This window comes from Balaenoptera musculus, chromosome 9 (assembly GCF_009873245.2).
Source record: "Balaenoptera musculus isolate JJ_BM4_2016_0621 chromosome 9, mBalMus1.pri.v3, whole genome shotgun sequence".
In the NCBI taxonomy this organism is placed as follows: domain Eukaryota; kingdom Metazoa; phylum Chordata; class Mammalia; order Artiodactyla; family Balaenopteridae; genus Balaenoptera; species Balaenoptera musculus.
Window position 1 is genome coordinate 43,256,841 of NC_045793.1, and position 25,924 is coordinate 43,282,764.

General features: G+C 35.7%; 1 protein-coding gene across 1 annotated transcript in view; it reads left to right on the top strand.

The window, feature by feature from the left end:
- The window catches only part of TBX20 (T-box transcription factor 20), a 56,572-nt gene that overhangs the window by 19,653 nt on the left and 10,995 nt on the right, over nt 1-25,924 (top strand). The window contains exon 6 of the mRNA XM_036864558.1: nt 3,167-3,243. Within this exon, the coding sequence (XP_036720453.1) occupies nt 3,167-3,243 (77 nt within the window). The remainder of the gene's footprint in view (nt 1-3,166; nt 3,244-25,924) is intronic.

Genomic DNA, 25,924 nt, shown 5'->3' on the forward strand with positions numbered 1-25,924 from the left:
GAAGTCTACCCACAGTCCCTGTACTGCTAATCGGTACTCCATAAAGCCTGTTCAAGACTGTAGTGGTTAGTTCAGGGCCCCCATACAATTTTAGTAGTAAGAGATCCATTCAGCTTTTTTTCTCTAACTTCCAAAAGCAATTTTTTCCCCTGGAATTAGATAAAATAGTCCATAGAGAAAGTAAGTACCTGGTTACTCTCTTGAGCTCCTTTTCTACTTAACAAACTAAAGTTAAATCACTGCTGAACCAACTGATAAATCTAGCTGTATGAGTACACGTTGTACTATTCTTGAAACTTTCCTACAGTTTGAAATTATATCAAATGTAAAGTAACAAAGTTACCATTGATACTCTTGGGGATGATGAAAGAAGGACCAAAAAGATACTGGAAAGAGAAAGTTCCAATAAATGAAAAAATTCCAAAGAAATCTGAAAACTTGTGTTGAATTTGATTCACTTCCTCATTCAAAGTTATGGCAGTAATACTAGATATGGTGACACATCAATTGAGCAACTAACACACACACACACTGAGAATATTTATTTTCTATGACAACTCCACAATCATCACATTCTGAGCCAACAGTCTACCTCCTGGAAATATAAATAACAATAAATACAATTCTCAAAATCCTTTTTAGGGACAAAGTGGATCAAAGGTGGTTCTTTAACTATTATAACAGATAGATAATATTTTCTATTCTTTTAGTTTATAAAGACTTAAACAAAGCTTGATATGGTTCACATTTTTTTTGTTATATTTATTTAAAAATTTTTTTTTGGCTGCACTGCGTGGCTTTCAGGATGTTTCCCGACCAGGGATTGAACCCGGGACCCGGCAGTGAAAGCGCCAAGTCCTAACCACTGGACCACCAGGGAATTCCTGATATGGTTCACATTTTAGAGGGATGGCTGCAAAAGGACTTCGTTCAAAATTAGTTTCTCCATCAGATATTATTTGCCTTTGTCTCCAGAAAGTTTTATCCATTGGCAAATCCATTCACTTTTTATAAATGAGCTTATAAGAATTGAACTTGAAGACTTAACTTTATTGCTGTATTTTACAGTTTCAGTTTGAAGCTTTTATCTGGGTTTGGTTCACACTTAATGTCACCTAACACTGCAGGGGATGTGGTGCCAGCTTCTTTAGTGGCACTTAAACCACTTCCAGTTCTATGTATGCCTCTGCCTGCTCCATGGAATTTTAGGGACCATGTGATCTCATTTCTGTTGATAAATTATTGTGAAAGTGTTTTCATGAACTATAAAGCACTTCAGAAATCTAAAGTATTTTCATTTATAATTATTCAGTAGAAAAAGATAATCAAAGAAATCCCGTTTCTGAGGATTTAAAAATCTTGTTGGTGTTTTATAATCCTAGAATATATTGACTGCTTGGGCTTTAGAAGATGTTTATAATTTATTTCAAACAAATAAAAATTTTTGCCTTTGCCCTGAAAACTGACCTTTAATACTAAATCCTAGTCTGAAAGAATGGCTAAAATAGACTTCACCCTTTAGAAATCCATGCCCTTGATTAAAGGGGTGGCTGACTTTGAGAGAAGGTTCTCTACAAACTCCTGATGGCCACACTTTAGGGGCAACCTCAGTGGTTCCTGTATATTTCTTTCTATGCACACTTTCCTTCACTGTTTACCATTTTCCATTAACTAAGCTGAAAAGGAAATTAGCAATTTTATTTTTGGCTACTCTAGAGTGAATGTGCATGGGACAAAAATGAGCATTTCTGAGGCTCTGTCAAGTGCCCTTAAAAACTAATATCAAAGAATCAATCTTAAAACTTGCCAGTGTTAATGATAGAGAAGTACAGTCTCTCTGGTAAGGACAGTGTGGGAAGTTCTATTTTAAGTGAGGTAAATAGCTTTTTGCAGCTTGTACATTGGTTAGCTCACATTAAGAAAACTTGAAAAGTAAAAAAAAAGACTTTCTTTTGTAATGAAAAAAGCAATTCTTTAGATGTTAATAGTTTAAAATGAAAAGTAGATACACTCTGATCAAAGGAAAAGTTGCTTATTGGCAAAATAGTATTTCAAACTATTATATATATATATATCTCAAAATAGATATATTTTTGATTGTGTTTACTCCTTACTTTGAAAGAGGAAGGCATGCCTCCCTCAACCTATAACTTTTTTTCCAGGTTAAGACTATTCTGTGTGTGTCTCTCTTTCCAAAGATGAATGTGGGTTCTCATTTTGACACAAATGAGCTATGACTCTCTTTAAAGGTGTCTGTGGCTCTAATTCCAATAATCCTCCTCCATTCCTTTTAGCTCTTAACACTCAGGAATTTTGCAAGTAGAGCATCTTTTAATCAGTGTTTTATTTATTTATTTATTTTCTTTGTAACCTAACATATTTTTCCGTGAAGGTGCAGTGCATATATTTTAATGGATCTTTCTACATTAATATTGTGCGAATTATGACTAGCACAACATAAACACTTAATACTTCAGACTATAATTCTTATTAGGAAATACTTTTTTTCCATATAAGCATAGAGTCTGTAAGTAACATTATATGGGAGGATAATAAGAGACCCACCAATTTGATTCTTATTTAGTCAGATGGAAAGGGGAACAGGGGTAAATTTATATGCTGAAAGCTTTACATCATATATTTATGTCAGGTATTTCATATAGTATTGAACATGAAGTTACTACTGTGGTATCCATTATGGTATATATAGCTACCCATGGTATTAACAAATGAGGCTGCCAAGTCAGCATGAGGTAATGTTCTTGTTTTTATTCCCCATTACCCACCAATGCTGGCCTCCTAGACAGCTTCCCCATTCCCCAGTCGAGCTCTAGCCTTTCACTACTCTCTTAAATACTTCACACGGCAGCCACACTGTTTGTAAAAGGCCCCCATTTCGAACTGTCTCTATCCATTGACTTCCAGCCTGTTTTAGGACCAGTCTGTCCTCAACTACTTCCTTCTCTCTGAGGCCTTCTCTGACCATTCCACCCAATTTAGGCCTCTTGTGAACTTCCTTAGCAATTTTAACCTTTATCACAATACTGAGAGACATTAAGATATTCTTGGGGTGCCATGATGGAAAATGAACAAAGTTTTTATTTCTGATTTTATTTCCTTGACCATGGAAATGATACTGTTTTGTTACCCTTTCTTCCCTTTCCAGATAACCAAGCTGAAAATAGATAGTAACCCTTTTGCCAAAGGATTCCGGGACTCCTCCAGGCTCACTGACATTGAGAGGTAATGAGAATTTTCTGTTTACTTTTTTGCCCAGATAAGATAAAGAGAAGCACTAGTTTGTAAGAGCACACTCCTTTCAACACCAAAGAGCCATAACCTGACTGTATAGAGTCTCCAGTACTCTGTATAGTCTCCAGTTCTCTGCCCCACCTTCCCTTCCAGTTATAAACCCTGTAGATATGCAACTGCTTAAGCTTTGACAGCTGCTGCAGCTGGATCTATTCTATGCTCAATTTCTGAGTGAAGTGGTTTCTTTGGACAGGACAGTTTTTCAACGGGGCTTCTTTGTTATCAAAGACACAGTCCTCTCGATGGTATTAAGCTTCATGTCTTGAGTGGCAATCCACAGAGAAATAGAATCTTAATAGCCTTTGCCTTCTGAAGTGGATATATTTGTTAACATAAAGACTTATAAAGGTAGTTTGGAATTTTGAAACAAGGAGAGGCAATTTAAATCAAGGTGTATATTTTACCTACAGCATAGACTGCTTATACTTAATAGGAAAGCTATCAGATCTCAGGACCTTTAAGAAGGCAAGTGACAATCATGTGCCATAATTTACCCCACTTTTTATTTAATTAAAATGGTTCACACAGTGTGAGACTGTCTAAGTGATGAGTAATGACTATATTGAGATGCATAGTTTGCCCAAAATGAATGTCAAAAAATGGTTTTGTCAAGGAGAAGATTATTTGTATCCCTTAAACATACTATGTAACTTTCTGTACTTATTCTGTTTTGTTTTTGGTGAGCACATTTAAGTTCCACTCTCTTTACAAATTTGAATTATATAATACAATGTTATCAACTATAGTCACCATTTCACACATTAGGTCGTCAGATCTTACTCATCTTCTGTATCTAATCTTTTATGTGGCCTGGAATCTTTATTGACAGGTGGGGTACCCTAGCTACCACCAGCCCTCTGGTTTACTTTATCTCCAAATCTTTGTGTGATTTCCCTACCAACTGCTACGTGTTTCTGCCACACTCTTTGTTACCTACCACATGGTCACATCTGACCTCAGCACTTCTCTCTAACCTGTCCTGGAAACTCAAATTAAAGGATAATTACATGTTTTAGCAACATCTGTCTTATCCTTCCCTCATCCTTCCCAAATGGCAGAGCATAGGCGTGTGGTTTTGACTGGTGGGAACAGATATAGAAGCTCGGTGGGGAGACAAAGTATCCAGCAGGAGAGACTGAAAGTTGGGTAGAACTGTGGCATCTGAGTAGAAAAGATTAATTAGTTGGAGTGCTTGACAAGTGATTGTGGGGTATTGAGAGATCAGGGAAAGAAAGTTGAGCTTGTTGAAAATCCATTGCAAAATGCAGAGAGATGGCAAGGAGATAACTCTCCAATTAGGTGGGACATAGGCGTGCAAATAGGTCATAAGACCCAAGTCAGTGAGAAAGTGGTATCAGCAGCGTGGGTGACAAAGGAGTCCATTTACAAAGGCTACTTGCATTTAGGTGTGGCCTTTTTTATCTCCTATTTCTGGAGTGCCAGAGGTACTGATTCAGACTGGGTTTATGCAAGTGGGATTTTAATATGTGAACTTTTTCTCCGTTCTAGTCAGGGGTCAGGCAAAAATGAAAACAGTGGCTCAGTTGGGAAGTAAGTGATGTGTTTTTACAGTGGGCATCATATCTTCTGTCTCAAATCAGTGGGTGAGCATGGTATATAGAGACAAAGTCATGGGTTAGAGTCCCAGCTCTGCCTTTTCCTGCCTGAGTGATCCTAGAGAAGTCACCTAACTCCTGAGTCTGCTTCCTCATCTAGAAAATGGAGAAAATAACCCTGCTTACTTCAAAGGTTTATTATGAGAACCATGTAAGATGACATTTATGAAAGCACTTCTAAATCTCAAAATGTAAAATAATTATATTTTATTAGATGAGCATAGTTTTACCCCATCTAAGCTACTTTTAACAGTCTTAATAAACTACTCCTAGAGTAAAAATAGCCCCTTTTGTTGCACTTGTGCTTATGAGAGACAAGTACCCAGACTCACTACCCTTTAGAGCGACGGATTTGATAACACATGCAGCCACATTTTTCACTTATTTTATAAACATCCTGATGTGGGGAACACTCACATGTACATGAAGCTAAGAAGCTTTCAATGGTCTGAGGGCCAAGAGAGCATCTTATGTGACTAGCTGCAAGTTTGCAAGATGACCTAAGTAGTGTGAAATTGGACAAGGTTTTGGATTTCATTTCCAGGTATTTCAGTCTGAATTTTTTCTAAGCAGCCTTTGGGGATGGGACAAATCAGATCAATTGATCTTTGGAGACCTAAAGAAATTAAATTAGTCTGGAGTCAGTTACTGCACTAAACCATCTAGTAATTGAATTGCTCCTTGTAACTGACTGAAAACAGCCCTATTTGTAACAATATAGAGAGCTTTTTTTAATAAGAGATCTGAGAGAAAAACACATCTTTTTAGGACATGATGACAGAAATTGCACTTTTCTAACCTAATTGAATATGACGTTATAAATATGTGACCTTAATGATTTCAAGTTTCCTGTTCCAGATTTACAGCTACTGTGTGGGACACCCAAACAAAAATGCCTTTAGGATTGGATCTGTTTGCCTTATACCTCTAAACTCACAGTATTATTCTTTCTACATCTGCACAAGCTTTGAGGATACTCTAAAGGGCATTCTGGTTTTCTTGCTCTCATTTTATGAGGTTCCATTCAGATACCTGAATGTCTTACATACTTCATGTGCAGCCTTCTCTCAGGGACAGCATCTCCCTCATTTATAAAAGGAAACTCATCTCATTACCAAAAGTAGAAAGTGTTTTCATTAGATGCTTTGCACATATACCTACAATGGACAGCCAAGAAGCAAATCAAAAGCTCAAAGGGATTTCTTAATATAATCTAATTTATAGTTATTTAGTTCAGGGAAAGAATTATCTGCTGGTGCCATATAATAAATAACTTACAGATACTCTATCAGTTGGTTTTTCTTTTGTGGGGAGGGAAGGGGCACTTTGTATAGTAAGTGAAGGCATGGTATTACTTCTGAGAAAGGAGAAATTACTATGAAGATATTTAAATGTTCAAAATTAAGTTTCTTCTGTTAGGTTTTTTTGTTTGTTTGTTTGCTTTGTTTTTTACAATTAGAGTTCATGCTTATTGCAGAAAAATACTGACAAGCAAGAAAAAGAGCATAAAAAAAGTAACAAAATTCCATTCACTCAGAGATAACCACTGGCAAAAACATATATTCTTCCAGATACTTTCCTATGCACATATGAACATTAACTTCCTTTGAAGTTTACCACACACACTATTTTTAATCATTTTTCCCTTAATATCAATAGGTATGTCTGTAGTATACTTTTTAATGGCTAATTTTCCATTGTGTACAATAATTTGACCAATCCTATAATGTTAGTTACTTAGGTTTCCCACTCTTTGTTATTACAAACAGTGCCAGGAAGTAAAATGTATATCTTTACACATATTACTCATTATTACTATAGGATAAATACTAACAAATAAAAATGCTGTGTAAAAGGATACACATTATTTTAACCATAATGTTATTTTTAATTGTTAAGTTATAGGGAAAACCTGAATGTTCAACAATAGGAGAATGGTTTAATAAATTTTTATAGTCACTCAATGGAATTTTTTTAAATTGTGGTAAAATATGCATTTTGAACATTTTTAAGTGTATAATTCAGTGGCATTAAGTACACTCACAATGTTATACAACCATCACCATATCCATTTCCAGAACGTTTCCAACATCCCAAACAAAATATCTGTACCCATTAAACAGTAACTCTCTACTCCTCCTCTCCACAGCCCCTGGTAATGTCTATTCTACCTTCTGTCTCAATGAATTTGTCTAGTTTAGGTACCTCATATAAATGGAAAGATATGCATGTTTTAAAGGCTTTTCATATATACTGCCAGGTTTCCTTCAAGAAAGATTGTCCATGTCATGATCAAGAGTGTCCATTTCTTTGCACCCTTGTGAAACATGATCATCATCTTGTTATCTTTGCCAATTTGATAGGTGAAACTCTGTATTTCTCTTTTATAAACTGACCTATTTATGTCCTTCGCCCATTGTTTTATTCTTTTGGATTGTTCATCTTTTCTCTTATTCATCTATAAAAGCTATTTTTATGTATTAATATTTTTATTGTTCATATATGTTGGAATTATTTTATCTGTTTGAAATTAGCTTTTTACTTATGTTTTTGATAAATAGAATATTTTATCGCCAAATGTATTGTTCTCTTTATGATTTCTATCTTAAAAAGATTCTCTAGTCCAAAAAAACATAACTAGGTAAATATTCAACTACAGATTTTCTATCATTTTATTGCTTTCTAGGTTTTTATTTAAATACTTAACTCATGCAGTATTGATTTTGTATAAAATATAAAATAGATGTCATTGTATATTCTTTATAAGTGGCCCCAAAACTATGTATTTACTAACATATTCCTTCCCACTTTTAAAAAATTTCCCCTTTATCATATACTAAATTCTTACTTATAGTTGTTTTTAGTCTCTTTATTGATCTGCCAGTATTATATTATTATAATTTTGGTAAATTGGTATAATATATAAATATTTGATGATAGGTAGATATCTGATATGACAACTCCAGATCTTTTTTCTTGTCATTTTCAAATTTTCTTGACATTCTTTGACATTTATGCTTCCAGTCTCTGGAATTTTGTCCAGTCTTCCGAAAAAATGTCATTGGAATTTTGATTGGGCTTGTGTTAAATTTATATAATAATTTGGGGGAGAAAAATGATATCTTTACAGTAATGAGACTTCTAGGAGTATGTCATATGTTTGTCTTTTTACTGAAACCTCTTCTTATGTTCTTTAGAAGTTTTGGTATTTTCAAGTTTATAAGTCCTACACAATTTCTCAGGCACATAGCTACATTGTCCAGTTCAATAGCCACTGGCCACAGATGGCTAGTGAGGACTTGAAATGTGGCTATTCCATATTAAGAAATACCACAGGCACCAAAAAACAAAACAAAAACAAAAAAACAAACAACAAAAAACCAAACACTGATTTTTAGGGTTTAGTATGAAAAAAAGACTGAAAGTATCTCAACAATAGTTTTAGGATATTGATTACATGTTGAAATAATATTTTAGAGACATACTGGGTTAAATAAAATACTAAAATTAATTTCACTTTTTTAAAATGTGACAACTAGACTATTAAAAATTACATATGTGGCTCACGTTACCTTTTGTCTAGAATGTACTAGAAGGTTTTTTTTTTGGTGGGAGAGGGCTTGCTTTTGAAAATAGAATTTTTAATTAGAAATCTGTCTAGTCTGTAAAAAGCTATTGATTCCTATATGTCTTTGGCATCCTGCCATTTTACTGAACTTAAAAAAATTAGTTTTAACAATTTTTCCTTTTAGTCTCTTGACTTAACCACTTAGATTTCTATATCATTTGCAAAACTGATCATTTTGTTGTTTTCGTTCTAGGATTTACGCCTTTAACAATGTCTTTTTCTTGTTTTATTACACTGACTAAAATTTCCGGAATACTATTAAAAAGTGATGATAGTTAGCATTTTCTCTTGTTCTTGACTTATTTAGTAATGCCTCGTGTTTTATCATTATATATGGTTTTCATTGGCTGTTGGTTTCAGATTGATATGCTTTATCATATTGAGGTATGCCTAAATTAAGAATTTTTTGCTATCCTGAATGTTAACTGAATTTATATTAAATGCTCCTTTAACATCCACTGAGACAATTTTAATGATTTTTCTACTTTTAAATAACAATATGATTAATTCTAGTCATACTGTCTATGTTGAGCCATCCTTGTATTTCTGGAATATATCCTATCTGGATTTTATCTGTTTTTCTTGTAATATATTGCTGGATTTAACTTACTCATATTTTATTTAAGACTTTTTGTATCAGTCTTCATAACACAGATATACTTTGTTTCTTCTTTCCTTCTCTGTCAGTTTTTGGTGTCAGGTTTCTGCTAGTTTGTTTGAATAAACTGAAATATCTTCCTTCTTTTTATTGTTTGATCAGTTTAAATCCAAAGAAGTGATACTTTACAGTCTTGCCCATAAATTCATCTGTTTGCACTATTCTTTTGAGGAATACTTCTTTAACTACTTTCTTAGTTTGTTCCATAATTTATCAGTCAAATGATCATTTACTTCTATCCCATTTAATGCCTGTCTTGAGTTCTACTTTGTCTCATCTTATATTGGTATACCTTAACATTTTTTGCTTTTATTTGCCTTTCAATTTTTAAAAATCTTTGTCCCTACAGCAATAGACCCCTCTTTCTCTTGCATAATCAAACAAATATCTTGACATTTCTTTCATTAAGTAAAAAACAACCTTCTCTTGATGCCATGTGTCTCTTGAGTTACTGATTTTCCCAGTTTTCTACTCCTTCTAATAGTAAAGCTCCTTAAAAAGAGTTGTGTGTATTCTCTTCTCAGTTCCTCTCTTCCCTTTGTCTCTTCTACCCTGTCATTTAGAGTTTCACCTGCACTACCCCACCAGTCCTCCTCTGTCCAGGTCACCAGTGAACTCCCCATTGCTAACCACAATGGTCAATTCTCAGTCCTATCTTACTTCACCTATTACCAGGGTTTGACACTGTTGTTTATTCTCTCCCTTTTTCCTCTTTGCTTCCAAGATCTCTCACAATCTCTGGTTTTTATTCTACTCCATTGGCCATTCTTTCTCCATCCCCTTGTTGGTTCTTCCCCTTGTCCTCCATCTGTAAACAGTAATGTGTTCCAGGCCTTAGTCCTTGGACCTCTTCTCTTCTCAGTTCGCATCCCCTTCCTGGGTGATATCACCAGTTTCATGCCTTTAAATGCCATTATATGCTGACTACTATCAAATTTACATCTCTGGTTCTGGCCTCTCTAGAGTCAAAGCTCTGGCTGGCTATTACTTTTACTTTTCCATCTCTGCTAAGGGTACCTCACATCTACAACAGGACGCCCAACCACACTCTTCTACACCTGCTCTCCTCTTACAGTTCCCTTCTCAGCTGCATCCCTCCCATTGCTCCAGCCAAAAGACTGGGTGTCACCCTTGCTGGCCCCTCTTTCTCTTTCCACATGCAGGCAACTAATCATTCTAACTATATCCAGAGGAGTCCAACTACTTCTTACCATTCCCACTGCTACCACTCTTATCTAGGACAATATCATCTCTTTCCTGAATTATTACATTAATTTTCTAATTGATCTTTCTACTCCCACTCTTACTGTTCTTAAGTCCATTTTCAGTTCACCAATCAGAATGATCTTATCAAAGAAAGGAAGTCAGATCACATCACTCTTGCTCAGAGTGACTCATCTTCCCATTCACAGTAAAATCCAAAGTCCAGACAAGGCCTGAAAGGTCCCACAGAATCTGATTCCAGCCCTCCCAGTTATCTCTCTGAACTCACCTACCTTTGTCTTGCTCACTTTCCTTTGAACATGCCCAGGCCCATCTTAGCCCCAGTTAGGGCCTTTATACTTACTTACCCTCTGCCTAGATTATGCAGCCCCCAATATCTGATTGGTCCAATGCCTTGTCTTTTTGCTTCCTACTATATCCCCAGAACCTAGAATAGTGCCTGGTACATAGTAAACACTCAAATATTTGTTGCGTAAATAATGCTGTGTCTTTATAAATGTCATACAGAGTATCTGTATTTTTAAAAGTTTGTCTGAAGGTCTTTGTGTTTTAGTTGAAAAATTTAATCTATCTCCAAGTATTATGACCACTGATATGTTTGGTATTGCTTCTTTCTAACTATTTCTGCTTTCTGTTTAATTCAGCTATTTGTTTTACCCCTTATTTTCTCTTCCTGTCTTTTGTTAAATTTATCAAGTCCCGGCACCACCCCCCACCCCACCCCACCCTGCTTTTATTACAGTTAACATTCCACAGCCACCACTTGTCAGCCAGTGAGCTATGCAGTTGACACATTTTATTTCAGCTACACTTCAAAATAATTCTATAATAAAGAATGATTATCATCCCTATAAATCTATAATAAAGAATGACTATCATCCCTATTAAGCTGAAGCTTAAAGAGATTAATACTTTATTCAAATTCACATATGGTAATTTGTGACAGCTGAGCCTCACACCCAGGTTACTTTGTCTGAAACCAAAGTCCTTTCTTTAATGTTCATTATATTTTTTAATATAATTATGCTTTTAAATTCTGAAAGACATAATTGTAAAATTGATATTTCTCTGTTATTGTTAGGAATGAAACAATACATTTTCTTTTCTTGTAAAATAGGAGATACTTAGTATGTGATTTTTTCCTTGTACTGCCCCTCCCTCAACCTATAGTTTTGGTTTAAAAAATCTGGGATTTAAAATCCAGCTTTTTATTCATGTATCTTATCTTCTTTTTCAGTTCTTTTTCTTAATGTTTATGTAAGGATCACAAATACATCAACCACGATCATTTAAATTTAATTCTAGTCATACTCATTTCATTGTTTAATGCTCATTTCTTCTGTTATACTCTGATTACTGGAATTGTGTTCTGACTTTATTCTCAGTTGTTGATAAATGTTGAGTAATTGGTTGAGGAAGGATATATGGGTGACCCTCTTTATCAGTTCATACATATCTGAGAGGATCTGTTGCCATTATTATAACCTGACTAGTGTCACTGTCTTTCTCCTCAGAACTCTTTCAACCTTCCTTTGTCATCTAGTTTTTAAATACTGTAGATAGAGTAAAAGCTGATGCTAAACTCACTGTCTTTCCTTTGTTGGAAAATTACCTTTTTTTCCTATCTGATAAAAATGCTTTTAGAAAGTTTCCTTTGAAATTCAGAAATTGTACCAGTATTTGTTCAGTTGTAAATTTTTTTCATTCGTATTCACAATATAACTGAGCGCTTCCAATTGAAAACTCAAGTCGTTACTCATCTCAGGAAAGTTTTCTTCTTGTTCTTTTTTTTTCTCCTCTTCCTCATTCTTTTTGCTTCTAATTGTTCTGCTCTATTCAGACCTACTAAAATTCCTATTATATAAATGTTACAACTCCTGAATCTATTCCCTATTTCTTTCATCTTTTGTTTAATAATTTTTACTTCTTTAACTGTTTACTCTGATATTGGAAGAATTTCCTATATGAGTCTTCTAATTTGTTGATGCTGTTTTCTACAGCATCCGGTATGCTGTTTGCTGTCCTTACTGAGTTCTTTTAAAATGTGGTAATTAATATTTTGTCACTTTCAAGTATCCTTTTACATTTCCAGATTGTTTCCTTTTCATGCCTGCTAGTCCCTGCTTTATTAGTGTAGGGTCTTCTTAAATCTCACTAAAAACTTGAAACTACAAATTAGAGACTTAAAATATTTGTTTCTTGGAACAAGTCTGTTTCAAAAGAGAACACTTGTTCTGTTTTTAAAAATTAGTTTTCTTCTTTTGAATTGCTGAGTTTTTTGTAATTCCAATTTCCTTTCTCTAGCTCATGTATAGAATGGGATGTCTGTTTGTTTAGCGTTAGGAGCTGAGATTAATTGTGAATAAAATCATGTGGCTCTTTGTTTAATCTTGCAGGTGCAGACTGAAGAAGGGGTAATAATTTAAACTTACTGTGAGTGTGCCAATTTGGAAATAAAATTATTCTGTTTGGGTTAGGAAGTTGTTGCAGGTAGGTGGAGATAGCCTTGGAAAAGGGAGTTTTAACTTTACATTGATTATATTACCCTGTCTGCCTCAGCAGCTGGAAATCAGCTGTTCCCTCTCCATGCCCAGCAAAGCAACCTCATGGCCCTCCTCCAGAGCCGGTGGTGGTCATTAGCCCCACACCCTGCAGTGTACCAAGACCGCAGTGTGCTAGCTGAGAGCGTGCTGCTGTGGGATCCCTTCCTCGTGGCCTCCAGCAGTGTAAGAATCTGCTTCTCATCAACTGCTCAAAGATCTGCCTTTATCATTAATCTCTGCTGCTCCAAGGTGGGGTTTAGGTGAAGCTCTGACAGAGGGCTTTTCGTTTCTTCCCCATCCCCCCAAGTAGCTTTCCTCCCTGTACAGCGATGAACCGCACGCTGTTTGATGCTTCCCTCACTCCTTTCCTGTGGCTAAAATGTCAGACTATGCAGTTGGCACTCTCCCTTCACACTGAGAGTCTCTATAAAATATGTTTAAAACTCCCTGGGACTGAACAAAACTTTCAAACACATGAAATTTGGACACAAGCCCAGAGGGAATCAGGCCTTCTTGCTCAGAGCTCAAACACTATTAGTTTAGATGAAGAAGAAAACTTCAGGAAACAAAGTTGCAAATCTGCTATTCTGGAAATTTATAGTTTTATCTGCATCAAGCCATGGAGCAGCAAGCATTTTGGCAGGTTTGCTAAAGAGGTTCACAGTTTATGGATAATTCCTAGGTCTTAAATAATGACTTCTGGTGCTAGAAAGAAAGCAGTGTTGGTTCTAACATAGCTCTAAGCTGGCTTGTGGAGTTTCTGAGGCAGTGAGGTTTTCATGAAGAGCAGTGTGGGGTGAGTGGGGCCCACCTCTAATCAGGTAAATAGCTTGGAGCAGGGGTTGGCAAACCCTGCTGTCTGCCACCTGTTTGGTATAGCCCACAAGCGAAGAATGGTCTTCACATTTTAAATGGTTGAAAAAATTATAAAGAATAACATTTTGTGACATGCAAAAATAATATAAAATTAAAATTTATTGTCTATAAAGTTTTATTGCAGGACAGTCACATTTTTCAATTTATGTATTGTATGTGGCTGCTTTCATGCTACAGTGACAGAGCTGAGTATATCTGACAGAGATCCTAAGGCCTGCAAAGCTTAAGCTATTTTCTACCAGGCCTTTACAGAGTAAGTTTGCTGATCACAGGCTTAGAGCTTTAAGGGGCTGTGGAAATGTTGGTAGCAAGGAAAACTCCTACCCAGAAATTTTACCTTCTTAGGATGGTATTTAAAATGAAGAAACTCAGAATTTCATTTTGAGGCCCATATGGTGATGCTAATTGACAAAGCTGGCGAGATCTGACCTCTGCCAACACCTTATCCTTCCTCTCTTTACAATGGTAGTTTTTGAGACATGCCTTAGGGTCATTTTAGCACCTGTAGTTCAAGCCAGAAGAAAGATGACAGAGTAGGATGACAGAGTAATAACTTCAGAGATGCATACTTTTTAAGATTCTCTGTAAATTTCAATTATCTATGCTATTTTTATCCATCGTCTAATCTTGTGCCTCAACTATAATGAATAACTGAAAAATAGGTTGTAATTTTTTTTCCTCTTTCAGAGAAAACTTGCAGGGCCTTTAGAGAACAGTATAAAAGGCATTTGGGAAAGCTGGTGTTAGAGAGACTCCTAAAACATCATCCAGTTTATTGTTAAGGAATTAGAAAATACTTTTACTAATATTTCCCAAATTTGCATTTTAAAATGGAAAAATGTGATATTTAAAATGTGTAAGAATCCAGTACTCAAACTTTAAATAAGTCGAATGTGAGCCTCCACTTCTCAGAATCCCCCTCCCCAGAGATAGTCTCTGTCCTCAGTTTGAAGGATATGTGTGTGCACACTCACATGTACTTTAAAGGTAAAATCCTACTTGAGTTCATACTAATACTTTCTATTTCAATTCAGGATGATAAAGTTTTTACTTAACCTCTCTGACCTTTTCTCTGTACTTCTTTTCTCTCATGCTGAGCCTCTAGTTCTCAGTAACACCAGGAATGACAATATTCTGTCATTGCTCCTTTGCTTTATCTCACAGCATAGAGAAAGAAGCATAGCAATCTCAGAATATGTATGTCAGCATATCTCCAACAGTGTGCCAACTAAAAATAGTTAAAAATCTTTTTGTGGTTCTTTTTGTCCTTAGTGTAGATTCTGTTGATACTAGAGTGTTGTGTTTTTTTTAAGTTTTGTTTTGTTTTGTTTTTTGGTCATACCACCAACCTAATGATACACATTTAGGTTCATTTGTTTTATTGTATTTTTTATTTTTTGGAATTTAAAAAAGTATAATTTTCTTATATGGTTATTTAATACATGATTTACAAGGTTTCAAGATAAATCTACAGAACATGGCTTATTCAAAGGCGGTCAAAATTCTGTATCTCCTCCATCCTATTTCTTCCCTCTCCTATCGGTAACTATTAAAAAGAAAAAGCATTGTTTATCCTTCCATTTTTTTTTTTTTTTTTTTTTTTATTGAATTTATCTTTTTTTTTTTTTTTTTTAAATTTTTTTTATAGCTACTTTATTTATTTATTTATTATTTATTTTTGGCTGTGTTGGGTCTTCGGTTCGTGCGAGGGCTTTCTCTAGTTGCGGCAAGCGGGGGCCACTCTTCATCGCGGTGCGGGGACCGCTCTTCATCGCGGTGCGCGGGCCTTTCACTATCGCGGCCCCTCCCATTGCGGGGCACAGGCTCCAGACGCGCAGGCTCAGTAGTTGTGGCTCACGGGCCCAGCTGCTCCGTGGCATGTGGGATCTTCCCAGACCAGGACTCGAACCCGTGTCCCCTGCATTAGCAGGCAGATTCTCAACCACTGCGCCACCAGGGAAGCCCTCCATTATGTTTTTTAATATAAGCAGATACATGTTTATATATGCTTCTTTTTCTTAAATTTTAACTCTATACATTTTCACCTTGTTTTTTATGTAACACTGTACATTAGTATTATATTACATATATGTATATCTGTAAGTATATAATATACATGTAATGTATATAGTAATATGGGCTCAGTTGTGTCATATTGTTTTGTTATATTTAAATAGATATACAAGTATTTTATATAAATAATCTTTTACTATGTGGTCTATTTTATTAGCAACTTTTTTTTATACTTTTTTTTTGGTAACTAGCAAGATTCATACTCTTGTTCTGTTTTCCTTTACACTAATATCTGTTAAGAACGCCTACTCTCCCTCTTTCTAATTTTCTTTAAGTCCCCTCCTAGAAGCAATATTGAAATTAACTAGTAACTTCTTTTTTTCTTCCCCTCTACTTTCCCTCTTTTTCAGCATCTGATTTGAAGTAACATCCTTTTAATCCCAGTTAATAAACATATATAATCAACAACTTTATTCTACTTATCATGTTCTTTCCCCATTCTCCCGCCCCATTTTTGAGAACTGTTTCTCATCTACCTTGTCAGAGAACAGTCATTACATACTATATCCTTTCTTATAACCATAGTTTAGTCTTAGTTCTATAAGTAAATATATATTTAATGCCCCTGATGCATCTTATGTCAGTGTCTCTCCAGTGTTTTGGTTGTCTGAAGTTCATTTTCTACTTGGTTCCTCAAGAAAGGCTATAGTGGGACCAAAATTCCTTGTCTTTTGCATGAACATAACAGTCTGTGACCTTCATTTGTGAAAGTCAGTTTGACTTGGTATACACAATCCTTGCATCACATTTTCTTTCCTGCCATATTTTAGATATGTTGTTACTTCACTGTCTCCTGGAATAAACTATGACTGTCAAACTCTGATGACAATCTGATATTCTTTCCCATATAAGTGACAGCCTGTTTTCTGGAATGATCAAAAGATTTCATTCTTTTTCTTTTGTTCTTATTGTCTTTGATCAAAGGGCAGAAGGGGATGCGCAGTTCCCAGAGGATTATCTGGACATGTTGCCTTCTTATTTCTTTCACTCATAGATGATGTGAAGGGACAGAAAGAAGGTGGCATCAGTCTTCTGAAACATTATTCATTTGTTCCTCTTGTACCTCATGCTTCCTTAGAATGAGGAGTCCTTGGAGTACAATCCAAGACCCTCCCTATACTAACTTCTAGTGAGCTTGCCAATGGAATAAATTTTAAATTGTCAGAAGCTCTGCTGATGACCTTAGAGGCAGAGAAGAGGAAATTCATGGTGAAATGAAATGTAAGGATTATATGGATTTTCCTTCTCTACATCATGGGTCCCATCCAGACAGCTGGCACTTGCATCATTTTGGTGGACTCAATGGGAAGCTGAATGGATGTCCTGCTCAGTGCTCTCTCCAGATGTCCTATAGTAGAGACATTTCTCTAAAAACTTCTCCTCTACCTTTGAATTTTGGACATATTAGTCACTTTTTTTCTTAAAGTGTGGTCCAGAATAAGACTTTCTGCAGTATACTTTTGTGTACTTAGTTCATCTCTCCTCCTCATCTTCACCTTCCCCTGTTTAGGATACCTGCTGGTATCTGGGCTTTCTTCTAAGCATTCTAGCTAGCTTTGGAAAAAAGAAAATTCTGACAATCAGGGCTCCTGAAGAAGTCATGCATGTCATGAACTGATTAGTCCAACCTAATAGTTGTTACCCAAATAGCTGACAACATAAGTTCACATATCACTCTTATATTCTGTCTTTAGAAGAAAACCAGTATAACTGATTTATGCAAAGCAGAGGAATATATATATGGGGGGGGGCATTGTATTGCCTGAGAAAATAAATGGATTAGACTTCAGCCTAGTGAATAGTGAAATGGTTATGGCTCATAACTTAGTTTGCTAATTCCCTTAATCTTTCATAAATACAACTATACTTGAGTATTATGGAGACTCTTACAAAGTAGATTATGCAGTGTCTGTAATAAAGTAAAAGTGAAACAAAATTTCAACGAAGTCAGCTAAAACAAACAAACAAACAAAAAACCCTGGATGTTAAAGGCAGCCACCATGTGAGAGGCAGGCTATTCGAGAGTAAAAATACTAAAGAAAGCAAATGGCAAAAGGTAGTAACAATGGTCTCTGCTTTATTTATTTTAAGGCTGGAGTGATTTGGGGAGCCAACCAGTTTCTCTGTCATTATACCAATGAGGCAAGTGGGGCCGAGAGTGATCTGCCAGATCACACAATTAGTAGAAGATTTGGGGTTAGAACTCAGGGCTCTTTGCAACTAGTACTGGACTTTTTCAAAATGGCTCTTTTTAATTTTAATTCTGTTTATATATTTATAGACTCATAAATTGTTAGAGCCATAATGGATCTTAGAGCTCATCTAATCCAGCCCACCATTTCCCTACCACACCCTCATTTTATAGGAGAAAGCAAAGCCCAGACACAGATAAGGAATCTGATCGCACAGCTTCTTAGTAAAGAAACATCTTTTTATCATCTCCAGTGAAGACAGAGTTAGTATAAAAGACTGTATGCATAAAATGAAAGTTATTTTGTTTGGCAACCAGATTAAAGTCTGCTTTTAAATACAATCTATTAATTTAATAAATTAAAATAGTCTGGTGACAACAACCACAGAAAGGAAGGGATGACTTTCAACAGAACTAAATTTTTTTTTCAAATTATATAAGTAGTTACCACAAAATTCTTTTAACTAGCAAGCTATGTTCCTGCATTTAAAACGTTACTCATTTATTCACAGCTTCTAAGAGGAAACATTTATATTACAAAACAGTGTCAAACAAATCAGCAGGTTTGATAGAGTAGCAGAGTTATTCACAATTGACTTACGGTCACAATTTGTCCTCCTTTTTTTCTTGCTTGTTTCTTTCCTTCTATCTGTGTCTAAAGGATATTTGTTCCCTGCCTCACAATTTACTAAAGTTTATTTTTAGAGGCTGAATAATCTGTACTTTGCATGAGACCTTTGTTCTAGTCACAACAGTTAGACTTAAGAAACTAGTTTTTTTTTTTTCCACAGTGGTACAGTTTACTTATTTAAGTTGCTAATAATGATATAAAACCAGAAATGTGTATTACTATTGAAAAGAAAAATTAGTAGGATTAAGTCACATAAATAAAAATAAGCTAAAATCTAAAAGCTTTTAAAAAGATTATTTTGTTTTTCCAAAATGTATTGCATAATATATTTCTGTTCTCAAATTAAAATTAATGATTTATAATACATCTCCAATTATATTATCTAAAGTTTTCATTTATTAAGTACTTTGTGGAAGCAACAAATATTGATATATTGTCTTCCAGTAATTTATAACATTATCTGCATAAATCTTTAGAAAAATTTTGTGACAAGGAGTTGTTTACAAAGGCCTAGTAAGATATGATGTAAACATGAGCAAACTGATGAGCAAGGACAACTTTAAATATTTTGTTTCCTGTAAATTAGATTTGATTTTAATGGATCTGACATTTTCTCCCTGAATGCAGCTTTTTACCAGGTCTGTATAGAAAGAGAGAAAGTTAGAATGTAAATCGAAATAATATTTACTTTTTATTTAATTTTCTCTCTGACATGTATATTGTAGGATGGTTTAAATGAAGCATAGCAAGTTATAGCAACTGGAAGTCTCAATTTCATCTAAAATGATTATGATTATGTAACCAGCTTTAGGAACACATGATTTTGATACTCAATAACAGTGATTTAATTTTGTTACCTATAAACATTTATTGAGCACTTATTATATGCCAAGTACAAATATAAGCTCTCTATGTGTATTTAACTCATTAAATCTTAATAATAACCCTAAGAGCGAGGTCATATTAATATCCCTCATTTTGCAGATGAGAAAACTGAGGCAAAGAGTAGTGAAGTAATTTGACCAAAGGCACACAACTGGCAAGTGGCAGGGCTAGGATTCGAGCTAAGCAGGTTCCAGTAACCACTACACTAGGGCAGTGGTTCTCCGAGTGTGGCCTCCATGTCAGTAGCATCAGCGTTACCTGGAAACACGCTGGAAATAATATTCTCAAGCCATACTTCAGACTTACTAAATTAGAAACTCTAGGGTGGGGTCCAAAAATCTGTGTTTTGACCAGCCCTCCAGGTAATTCTGATGAACACTTAGTCTGTTGGGCTGCTATAACAAAAATGCCATAGACTGTGAGTAGCTTAAACAACAGACATTTATTTCTCACAGTTTTGGAAGCTGGCGAGTCTAAGATCAAGGTGCTGGCAGATTCAGTTTTTGGTGAGGACCTGCTTGTGGTTCATAGACAGCTATCTTCTCACTGTGTCCTCACATGGCTGAAGAACAGAAAGCTACAGCAAGCTCTCCTTTCTCTTCTTATAAGGGTACTAATCCCATTTATGAGGGCTCCACACTTAAGACCTAACGGTCTACCAAAGGCCCCACATCCTAAAATCATCACATTGGGGATTAAGATTTCAACATGAATTTGGGGGACACAAACACTCAGTCTATAATACACTAAAGTTTGAGAACCACTGCCTAGATAAAGTAAGCATTGTTCTCTCCCTTGTTCAAAGGCCAACAGTGTAGTGGTAACGGTGGTCATGCAAACACATGATTGCCATCCATCTAGTAAGTGCATTTAAAGAGGAATATATTGGGTAGAGCGATGGTGCAAAGGAGAATGTGAAGGAAAAGGGTTTTGCTTTTTTGAGCATTAAGAAATTTGTACTCTAGTTTCAGAGATAGAGGAAGGGTAATCAGTTCAATACTGATAGAGTATGTTGGTTTTGCTTATCTAGAGTTTGAACAAATAGTTCAGATGACTTCCAATAGTTCTGAACATTTTTGCAGAATCAACATAATCATTGCAGCTACCCTGTATCTTGCCCACCTTCTGGCTATGATTGTGTCTCTCACATGTATATTAGTCTTGGAATTGATGGTTACACATTAGTCAGAAGAGATCTCTTAAAGATACCTAATGATGTACGCTTTTTGCCTAGAAAAATAATTTAGTGTTAGATATTAGAAAGGCCAACCTTCAATAATGGTACCCATTTTACTTATCTATTAAAATCCAAAGTAACTATTGTCTCTTGCTTTGGGATATAACAGAACTGAGCATTACAAGATACTGTCCTAGCTTGTAATACCTAAGTCACTTAACCCATTAGGTGAGTCATCCCATATTTTTCAGAGCACAGTATTCCAGAAATCCTCACAGTAGTCTTCCAGGCTAAATAAATTCTTTGCACTTTTCATTCTGCTGGAAACAGGGATTAGACATAAAGTAAACAACATGAGCTGTCTATTCTTTGTAACATCTTCGAAGAGACCGCCCTGATTTGCACCACTGTTTTCAATCACTTAAAAGGCAATAATTTAATTATGCCATCCTTTATATAAGAACTGCCATTGCTTTCAGTTCCCTTCCAGGCCTGACAAAAATAAATCACTTCAATAAATCCCTTTTTTCTCCATCTTAGAGACAAGAATAAGTAATGATACCAGTGATCTTCCAAGGACAAAATAAATATAATGTACTTTGTATAGAAAAGCAAAATATTTCACAAGGCAGTGATTCACTGTGTTATTTAAACAATTTTTCTTGTGTATATGTGAAAAATGTTTAAATGATTTTATATAAGGGCATTTTTAGAGAGGCAGATACTATACTCTGCTTTTGAACTTAAATGCTTGGATAGAGCAGTCTACGTGCCTAGGATGGGCAACAGAATACACCTTAGAAATACACCATCCATAATTTCAGCCCATTGATGGTCATTCCTTTATGACTTTACAAAGAGAAAATATTTTCTAGGGTATCTGAAACAAGTTCTTTCCTCATGTGAAAATGACCACCTAATTCTTTTCTAAGTTCATTTTAAATATTAACAGTATGACACATGGCTTAGACTGAAAGGACATCAGCTTGAATGTATGCTATAGTTGTCATTTTATTATGGGTTACTCATCTCAATTGACGCTCTTCTTAATGACCCAAGTTACCCAAAAAGACAGTCATGCTCTAATATTACAGTGAATTAAGTCCTTGAGTAAGTGACTCAGCTGTTAAGGCTACAGGGGTCCAACATTACCAGAGTGTGGGCATATAAAGCTTAAAATATATGGCAGTTGGCAAATTGATTAGTTAGGGTCCATGTCATGCCAAGTTACCCTTTCTGTTAATTTCTGCATTTACTGGTGCCTCTTAGTAAATGATAAAATATTTTCATGTCAACAAGTCCAACTCAAGGGATTCAACAAGTTCACGGGATCTTTAAAAACAGGTTACACTTTTAAACAGGTGATATGGACTCATTAAAGCTTAATGTTATATTTTATGATAGGTATAATTTTATAATAGAACTGCAAATAACGTACTTTTCAAGTTTTCTGCTGACTTTTACATTCAATCACTGAGAAAAATCCTCCTGTTTGGATCACGTTATTCTGAATTAGGATTATTCATATGGGTGAAATAAATTGGAAAAAAATATAATCTAAAAGAATAGAATTTTTACCTGCTTTAGATATACTTTTATAGGGCACTAATATTTACTGAGTACCTCCTATGTGCCAGACACTTTGAGCAATTCCAATGCCTTATCTCATTTAATTCTCATAGTTATAGTTCTTATCACTATTATTTGCTTTACTTTTATTTTTCCATAGCACTATCATCATCATCTAATATGCTACACATTTTTCTACATATTTTTCTTATCATCTTTCTCCCTCTCCCCCAGCCCTCTCCCCCATTAGGCAGGGATTTTTACGTTTTGCTTACTGCTGTCTCCATAATTCCTAGAATAGTGCCTTGTTCATAAAAGGTGCTAAATAATTTTTGGGGGGATGAATGAATGACTTCCCAATTTACAGATGAAGAGAGATTAACGAAGTAACAAAACTAGAATGTGAAAATGGTTTTAGGTGGTCCATAAACTCATCTATCCATTCATCCATTTGATGAGTGACTTTAAAGCCCATGAAATTTCCCATATACCACATTGCCTCCAATGCATTTACTATACTGATATAAAAATCAGCATGATAATGAGTTTTATCAATTCATTATAAGTTCCCCAAGTATCAGCGTTAGACCAGCAGTTCTTCTCTTTTTGTCCATTGGTACGTTACCATTTCTTTTATTTATTTATTTATTTATTTATTTATTTATTTATTTATTTATTTATGGCTGTGTTCGGTCTTCGTTTCTGTGCGAGGGCTTTCTCTAGTTGCGGCAAGTGGGGGCCACTCTTCATCGCGGTGCGCGGGCCTCTCAGTATCGCGGCCTCTCTTGTTGTGGAGCACAGGCTCCAGACGCACAGGCTCAGTAATTGTGGCTCACGGGCCTAGTTGCTCTGCGGCATGTGGGATCTTCCCAGACCAGGGCTCGAACCTGTGTCCCCTGCATTGGCAGGCAGATTCTCAACCACTGCGCCACCAGGGAAGCCCTACCATTTCTTATGATAGTTTATGATTTGTAATTAATTTTGAATAAACATGTCCAAAGTTCAAATGGTACAGAGGCATATATGGAGAAAAGTATCCATCACACACCTTCTCCTCCACTAGAACCACCTGGGGAGATTTACCAATTACTGAAGCCTGTGTCCCACCCCATAGATTCTTATTTACTTGATCTGTGGGTATGACCTGGTTTTGGAATTTTTAGAAGAGCCTCAGGACAGACTTTGCTTCAGGTAAAGGTAAAGCAACAAGGACCAAATATAACCTCTTGCCTTAAATAACTAAGAAACACACAAAATATATGAAACAATGCTTTTTTAAATGATACTGGACACAAGGCAACAAAAGACAGTAATCCCTGAAAGATGGGAAACAAATGAGGTGAGCCCTATGATGGACCCAGCTTAGAGTCTGAGAGAGTATCTAGGCCATGGCACAGGGAGGGAGAATACAGGCTGAGCCTGGCAGACTCCCTGAGTTGAGCAGTCAGAGCTGAGAGTTCAATGAGAGCAAACAGTGAGAATCCACAGGACACACCACAGGAGAAGAGAATACCAAAGTCCTACAGGGGGTCCCTCTTGAGTGTTCAGCTGGGAGCTGACTAGCACATGTGTGAGGAAACTACCAGAGGTTGGGGGGAGGGGAGCACCTGAAAAGATTGGCGGAAACAGTACCTAGTGTCCATACAGGGATAAAAATAATGCCTGTTCTAACTAGATGGACTGGAAAATCTTGCAATTTGCAGGGCATTTGATAGAATACTCAGTAGGGTTTTGCTTTAATAGTGAGAAAAAAATTAGTCCTAGACTAAACAGTATTCCAGTTCTACCTAACATATCTTGAAAGCAAGACCCCAAACGATCACTTATTTCCAAATAACTTAACTATATCCTAGAACAAAGCTCAAGAATATTTATAAGAATACAGAAATACCCAGCAACCACCAAGATAAAATTCACGTCTGACATCCAATTAAAAATTACCAGAAATGCAAAGAAGTAGAAAAATATAACCCATAAATTAACCAATTGAAAATAACCCAGAACTGACACAAATATTACAATTAGCAGACAAGGACATTGAAACAGTTATTATAACTGTATTCCAAATAGCCAAAAATTAAGTAGAGACATGGAAGAGGCCCAAGTGATCCAAATCAAAATTCTATTATGGTTTAATCACAGGATATTGAATCTAGTTCCCTGTGCTATACATTAGGACCTTGTTGTCAAAATTCTAAAGATGAAAACTATAATGTATAAAATGAAAGATACACTGGATGGGACTAATGGCAGATTAGATGTTGCAGATGAAATATTAGAGAACTTTAAGACACAGCAATAGAAACTATCCAAAATAAAACAGAGCAAAGATAAATTTTAAAAAATGAAGAGTATCAGTGAGTTGTGGGGAAACTTTAAACAGTCTAATATATGTGTAACTGGAGAATTGGAGCCCCTAAAAGGTGGATGGGGAGATGAAGGAAGAATTATATTTGAAGAAATAATGTTCAAAAATTTTCCAAATTTAATAACAACTAAAAACACACAATCCAAAGAGGGCCAACAAACCCAAGCTCAAGAAGCATTAAGAAATAACACAGGGCTTCCCTGGTGGCGCAGTGGTTGAGAATCTGCCTGCTAATGCAGGGGACATGGGTTCGAGCCCTGGTCTGGGAAGATCCCACATGCCGAGGAGCGACTAGGCCCGTAAGCCACAATGCTGAGCCTGCGCGTCTGGAGCCTGTGCTCCGCAACAAGAGAGGCCGCAATACTGAGAGGCCCGCGCACCGCGATGAAGAGTGGCCCCCGCTCGCCGCAACTGGAGAAAGCCCTCGCACAGAAATGAAGACCCAACACAGCCATAACTAAATAAAATTAAAAAATAAAATAAAATAAAGAAATAACACCAAGGCACATCATAATCAAATTGCTCCAAACCAGTGTAGAAAATATTGAAAGCAACCAGGGAATTAAAGACATAGTACATAAGATAAGGATGACAGCAGGTTTCTAGTCAGAAACAAAGTAAATGAGGAGACAGTGGAGCAACATTTCTAAAAGTACAGAAAGAAAAAAGTCTGCTCACCTAGAAATTTATACCCAGCAAAAATGTTAAAAAAAAAAAAAAAGCAAAATGAAGACTTTCAGACACACAAAATTGCACTACAGATACGTTAAAGGAAGTCCTTCAGGTAGAAGGAGAATTATATCAGATGTCAACCTAGATCTACTCAAAGGAATGAAGGACAGTGGGAATGGTAACTACAAGAATAAGTAGATCAATCTTTTTCATATTATTCAAATCTTTTAAAATATAATTAACTGTTTAGACAAAAAAATAACAGTGTAGTGTGGGGTTTCTGTAAAAGTAAAATGTTTGACAAGAATGGTACAAAGGTTAGAAGAGAGAAATAAAAGTAATATTATTGTGAGTCTTATACTTAAAGTGGTAACTATCACTTGCCAAGCAGATTGTGATGTGTTAAAGATATTTACTGTGAACACTAAATCAACCACTAAAAAACCAAAAGTTATAAATAATAAACCCAACAAAGGAGATGAAATGGAATTATAAAATATA